Source organism: Amblyomma mixtum, chromosome 7, assembly GCF_055824585.1.
Source record: "Amblyomma mixtum isolate Tamu chromosome 7, ASM5582458v1, whole genome shotgun sequence".
NCBI lineage: Eukaryota > Metazoa > Arthropoda > Arachnida > Ixodida > Ixodidae > Amblyomma > Amblyomma mixtum.
Genome location: NC_143018.1, coordinates 38,592,051 through 38,599,120, shown reverse-complemented (window position 1 = coordinate 38,599,120; position 7,070 = coordinate 38,592,051). Strand labels below are relative to the sequence as shown.

At 43.4% G+C, this 7,070-nt stretch overlaps 1 protein-coding gene across 1 annotated transcript in view; it reads left to right on the top strand.

Moving 5' to 3' along the window:
- The first annotated feature begins 1,711 nt into the window (after positions 1–1,711).
- Positions 1,712–7,070, top strand: part of LOC149335726 (uncharacterized) — a 16,970-nt gene continuing 11,611 nt past the window's right edge. The window contains exons 1-2 of the mRNA XM_089552311.1: positions 1,712–2,073; positions 5,745–5,906. Of these exons, the coding sequence (XP_089408437.1) occupies positions 1,901–2,073; positions 5,745–5,906 (335 nt within the window). The 5' untranslated portion in view covers positions 1,712–1,900. The remainder of the gene's footprint in view (positions 2,074–5,744; positions 5,907–7,070) is intronic.

Sequence of the window (7,070 nt, the reverse complement as noted above, 5' to 3'; positions counted from 1 at the left end):
TAGCTGTGTTGTTTCTTTCTGTCTTCTTTCGTCCGGCTGCGCTGTTCCACCAAATATGCATATATTTAGATGCAAACAGCAAAGCAATACAAGACTCGTCCTATCTTTTTCTGCTCCACGGATGTGTTTTTCATTTCATTATATACCTTAAAGGTACTCCAAGGACAAATAGAAGTTGACTATCAATAGGGTACCGTGTTCTTATCACAGTAACCAAAAAAAAAAATGGCAGATGACTTATTGTGGTTGGACCAAACGTGAATTAAATGTGCTAGCATTTCGGTTTTCACTTTCGCTTCGGTTCAAGGCTCGGTTTTTAAGTTCAGACAGGCTTCCTACAAAGATAGGCGAGATTGTCGAGTGGGGGCCTTTTATTGCCAGCACACTAAAATTGAAGGGGGGACATAAGCTCCGCATTGAGTGTATGGCACAGTGGTGTTAATGGGTTAATGCCTATATAATATGCAGAATTGGTCATTCTCAACTTTACAATCTAGATTCCTGGGAGTTCGCATACCACTTCTGTCGCAGTGGTGCAGGGCTAGAGGGACTGAAAGGGGCTGCAATAAAGTTGCGATATGCCCGGGATGTTAAAGGAATCCACTTCACGAATACCCTCCAGGAAGAATTTTTTTAATGTGCTTTGTAGGAGCCGAGTTTTCTGCAAAAAAAAAAAAAATGAATTTCAGCGCGTCTTCACTGCTTTCCCTCTCCTCTCATCACTTTTAGCACTCTGAAAGGGGTGCACATCTGCCGACCCCACTAGCTTCCTGACCCGCCCGAGTCATGCGGCTTACTGGCCGCCTCTGAACAGGTATGTACGCAGGAGCGTGCTACGGAGGAAGGTGCGAGCATGAAAATGTTGCCGGAAAGGGTTCACCAACTGTTTCTTCCTTTTAAAAGGATGGAACCTGGGCAAGTCTGCCCCCCTAGATACTCGATCTGAACTCAGTTTTTCTATGATTCCCACCACAGAGAAGTTTGCGCAATCACTACGAGTTCCATCCACGCAAAAACCGGCTTGACAATCCGAATAGCCTGTTGTTACAGTAGTGAATGAAACTGCTGTGCGGGCAGACGATCTAAAATCGCAACTAAAGCGCACCACCGCTTCAGCTGCTTGCTGAGCGGTGCTGCGATACTGATATTGTCTAAGAACTTTAGTGACCACAATGCGACTAAAACCACAATGAGAAGGCAGGCTAACGAAGCATTCTATGGCCAGTGTGCGGTCCTTGGTTTTCCCAAATATTATGTGTAGCCGTACGCATCCAACACTCTCAAAAGAGTGCTGTGATCGTTTGCATGGCGCGCACATAGAGTGTTTGCCGTGCCAATGGTCAAGACAGCAGGAGCAATGTGAGGCTGCTCTGCGATGGCTCTGCTCTGCGCAGCTCGCTGCCGGAAATACAGCTTCTGACAGTGGGCTGGGCCCAAGGGGTTGCTTGCGGCAGCACAACAGTGCTTGGCGATCTAGAGCGTCCCGAGGGCCCACCGTCGGACTGCTTCCTCTCTTCAACTCCCCCCACCCTCACTTGGTTATTTCATGAATCGTTAAAGTTGGTATAGCTACCTACCTACCTGCCGTGCCAGTGCCTCGCTTCAAAAAAACCGCCAATGGACATGGCGTCCGCATATCATGTGACCCCTATTGATGATGTCACATGTTTTTGCCAATCCGCGTTTTGTTGGTGATGAAACCACGTGGTTGCAACCATTGCAGCCTTGAGTGATATTTGTTTTGCTAATTTTAGTGGTAAAGTTGGTTGGGTCAGCGCCTCGTTGGGCGCTGCCCGTCTGCCTCGTGTCGTAAACAATCGATGGAACTGTGACGCGCCATTCGCCGGCGCCGGTGTCCTTCGAGTTAAAGCGCGCGGGGTGCGGAGAGCAGACGACGACCATGTCGGCGCCTCCGCTCGTTGAATACCCGGACATCTCGTCTTTCCCGCCGTCGTACAGCGAGGCCACCCGTCAACACGCGTCCCTGGGTGGAGCACTGACTTTCGTGGACTTTTTGCCGTACTGCACCAATCCGGGCGGGTTCGCCAGCTTGCCGACGTTCGAGCCATTCAGGTAAACCGCGTCGCGAAATTCCCCATTCCGCTCGGGCGTATTTCGCAATGCGGCGAAATCGAAACGACAGAACCGCCGAGGAGCGCTTATCCGACAGTCAGTTGTTCGTAGATATTTGTTTGTAAATCAGCGAGGTCAGTCGTGCATTACATACGCGCAACAGGTTGTTTCGGTTCGCCGCATGTATATACCCAGCAAACCAAAAACCTCTCAGAGACGTCTAACTTGAGAGGTTTTTGGTTTGCTGGGTACTACATGCGCATATTTGATTGAGCCTAAACCCGTCCATTGCATCGAAGTTTCATATGTTTCGTGCGGACGCGGATCTCTATATGTGGCAGGCAAGTCGCAATGTTAATTCTGACAACGATCTTGGTTGAATTCTGATCGTTTTCCGCCGTGTGCCGTTGAAACCTTTATGAATTGCTTACACTGGGAGTCGGCCGGAAGTTGTGCTGTCGCTGCCGTACGCTGTTTACAAATCTAAAAGCAGTTATTTATGCGATCAGTTTAGCAAATTTATGCATATACTTCTTATTACTGTCAAATAGTACTCAGCATTAATTGTTATGAATGACAGATAGAGGATGCTGCATAATCATGCGATAAACATTCTGAGCCTTTGAGTTTTGTATCCTTTGACATCTAAAACAACTAATGGGCATTCCATTAAGACAATGAATGGCACCAGAACATTTGATGACACCACACAATAGTATGGCCAGCTGAAGTCCTACTTTTGTTTTCACAAAAATAATTGAGTGTTTTACTATATCAGATGTAAGGCAAACACATACTGAACAATGAAGCGACCATTTTAATCCTGCAGAGATTATGCTTATATGCTTTAATGAGAAGCTGTCTTTCCTGCTATGACATTGTGAAATTATAGTTCATTTCTATTTCTTGCTTTTAATGATCTTAGAATTGTTTTCTTTGTGCAGTCGGCCCTTGGCTGTTGGGCTAGCTGGGGTTTGTAAAAAATATTTCAACATGGACAGCGTCTTAGTAGAACTCAATCGAAAACAGTAATGTCTGGATAAGTATTGCTATATGGTGCAAGAAACAGATTGCTAAGAAGCAAAAAGCATGTGTTGTACAAAACTGAGAACCATTAAGCTCATATAATCAAGGCTAAAGAGCTCCGCAAAATGAAGGGTATTGAATTAACCAACTGGTGGACAATCGAGGTGTGATTGGGTTCTCTGTGATGCGTAATAAGAATCTTCTGTTTTAATCAATTTTATTTTACAACGTACATTCCTAACATGTTGGTCAAGAAAGATGACATGTTGGTCAAGAAAGATGAGTTTTAAATACCGTGGGCTTTATATCTATGATAAGCCATGTGTTAAATATGGCATGTGTTGGGGGTACTTAGTTCATAGGCGCCGACTGCGGGGTGCTGGAAGGCTCGGGCCCCCGAAATTTTACTGAGTGGGCTGTGTGTCCCCCAACCCCTCTGAGATTGAGCCATGAGGTAAGAGGGCAGCATGTCTTCTTTTAGAAGAACTTGTTGTTGGGCTAGTTGGTAGTTATTCATCATTAAATTCAAAGGCGCCAAACCATACATACACACACACAGGAGAAGAAAGAAAGACGAGACAGAGCGCCACTCACAACTGATTTAATGTGCAGAAAGGCACGTAGTACATATATGTCACTGTCGGCGCATGCGCAAGGAAGACATTCAGCTTCGTGAAGATAAGCAGCGATCAAAAAACGCTTTTTCAGCCTTATACAGGTTTATCGATGTTTCGCTGACGCACAAGTTGCCCCTCTTTTCGATTGCCAAAATCCTCGGATTGCCAAGCTCGGAAGCCTTTGCTCTCGAATAGCCAAAAGAAAAGAAAAAGTAAAAGAAAGTGGCTGCGGTACCAGGCATGGGCGACCGTTCACGAAATGTGCGGTAGGGGTTGTGTACGAAGTTCCCCTCTCCTGCGGCAGTTCCTACATCGGACAAACCGGGCGATGTGTCAATGAGCGGATGAGAGAACACCAAAGAAATGTAGAACAAAATAAAGATGGCCCCCATTTACCCATGCACATCAGAACCTGCCCGTCGCGCACTTGCGAACCATGCTTTTCTGATGTGCGGATTTTGGCAAAGAGTAGTGTGACAAAAGCCAGAGAACTGATAGAAGCATTCCATATCGAAAAGAGGGGCAACTTGTGCGTCAGCGAAGCATCGATAAACCTGTATAAGGCTGAAAAAGTGTTTTTTGATCGCTGCTTATCCTCATGAAGCTGAATGTCTTCCTTGCACATGCGCCGACAGTGACATATATGTACGTGTCTTTCTGTACATTAAATCAGTTGTGAGTGGCGCTCTGTCTCGTCTTTCTTTCTTCTCCTGTGTGTGTGTGTGCGTATGGTTTGGCACCTTTGAATTTAATGATGAATGTCTTCTTTTGTACATTTTAAACAAATCGGCTAAAGAACTACATTTGCCTAAAAGCTGGAAGAACAGCACAGCCTTAAGCAGAAGGATGACAACGCTAAGTGTTTTAGATACAGTTCGCCATCAAGAGATCCAACGGGCAGCGGGAACTTTCCAAATGGCTCCTGTTCCAAGCCTATATGGTTTTTCACAGCACAGGTTTTTCTTTTGTGCACAGTTTTTTCTAAGACTCCAACTCTACCCAAACACCCAATCATGTCTTGACCCAAAACATCAACTATGAATGTACCTTTCAAAGTAAGCCATCTCTAACCCGGCTTGTTGCTTTCCTCATAAGGAGCTCCTCGCAACACTAGCTTTCCTATCTTTTTTCCCCGTCCTTGAAGCTCAGTAAAGGCTTGCTTCCAGCGGCAAGGCAGACATAACGTGCAGCCCGACCTTGACAAAATATAACCAAGGTTGTCGCTTGAAATGTTATTCAACAGGAATTCATAGACCCAAGCTCAAATTATCACCCCTATAAAATCTATGTTCAATTCCTTGTGTTGGGCTTCGTCATTACAACCTTTACTCTTTGATTCCTATTTTTGCCTGTTTGTTTAAGATTGGTAGTTCATTTACATTTCTGAAAGAGGAGGAGTCGTCTTTGCTTATTGTGGAAATGTTTTTACTGCCCAGCGTTCCTTAGACACAAAGAGTTCAAAAACCTTTTTATTTTTGAATTGTTAGCTGTTTATGGAAATGTTCATATTGCTCAGTGGTTTTCACTAATTTTCACAAATCAAGAGTTTGTAATGAATTTGTAGTATTGTTACAGTGTTGTGGAAATATTTGTTTTGCCCAGTGTTTTCTCTCACTTCAGTTAAGGACATTATGAACATCTTGCAAGAGTTTACGTATTATTCAGTTTCTTTTGTTGATTTATTTATTTAGTCTCTTAAGAACCATAGGGTCATTCCTTTTAGCACATTCGTTCGACTAGAGACAAATAAAATGAATGTTTACATATATAGCCTCTCTGCCTGTATATATCTCTTGTCAACGAGCATGTGTGGGAGCAGTGGGGAGGGAGGGTGCTAATTGGGGGACAGCCCCCTCAACGGACAGAAAACTCAGTGCCTATGACTAAATAGAATGATCAGCCAGTTCCTAATTCAATCCATATTTATCTGCCCTTTATTCATATGTAATAATGGTGCATAATATTTTTTTATCTTATATTCATCAGCCTTTGATGATAAACTTATGATATGCAATTTGCAAAACGCAGGGTACTGGTGCAGCGTGCCAATCAATGGCTGAACGAGAACTGCACGTGGGAGGTGAAGACGTGCGAGAGTGTCGAGTTCAAGGCATCCCAGTCTGTCAATATCGAGCGCATGACTTACTTAGAGTATGGCGAACATCATACTTGCTACATGCGAGGCCTCAGGTACGTGTATGCTGCTTATTTCACCACCAATCTAGTCTTCAGAAAACAATATTCGTGAGGTCACGATTCTGAAATCTTCAGGGAATATGGATTTTTGTGTGCTGATTCTTATTCAATTTTATGTAAAGCAAGTCCTTGTGCACTAATACAATATGTTATATAAGTCTTTTTGAGAGAGCGTTTTAGAACTTTTGGTGCAGGAAAATTGCTGCAATGCATGCCATTGGTTTGTCTTGACATCAAGGAATGCAATAAGAGCGAAGTTACAATCCTGCCTATTATAGAAGAATTATGGGGTTTTGAAGTCGCAACACTTCAAAAACACGAAGAGAAATTTGTGTTCCTTCTTCTGGAGCGACAACTTCAAAACCCTATAACTCTAGTACTGTGATAGTTGGGATGATATAACCTTGCCTTTATTGCACTCCTAGATTTCATGAGAAGGCAATGGCATGCATTTTATCTAGTTCTTTTTAAAAAAAATTTCTTAAAAGCTCTCTCAAAAAAACATAACATACTGCATCAGTACACAAGAACTTGCTCTACATGAAATTAAAAAACATCTTAGGAGCAGTGCACCAAAGTACATGTCCCTTGAAGGTTTCATAATTGCGTCTACGATATTAAAACTTTTTTCTAAACCATCTTCCCCCCTTAAAAGAGTGTTCATGCATTTCGCTTCAATCAAAGTACAGCCACCGTAACTGGGCCAGTATAGTCGTAAGAATTAACAGAGAATATCTTACCAACCACAGACTCTCTAGTCTGCTGTTGCGGTAAAGCAACTTGGAAGCTGATTTGCATTGAATGACCGATGACTTAGACTCACAAAGCACAATCAAAGCTAGAAAGATTAACATAGGAAAGAAACAGTTTTCTTGAACAGTTATCAAAGGAACTATAATCTGTGATAAGGAAGCACGTCTATCTAGGCCGAGTAATCTTGTTAGATCTGGATCCAAAGAAAGAAATCAGAATAACAACTGATCAAATGCATTTGTCTGTTTTCCCCAAGTCATGAACAAGTTGCCACATATCTGAAGATGGAAGTGTGCTTGCGGGGGATCTTGGTAGTACTCATCTTTTGGGGTCAAAACTATGAGGCTGAAAACAAGGCCAGAGAACAGTGCAGCAAGAAGTGAAAAGGAGAATCACAGGTGTAAC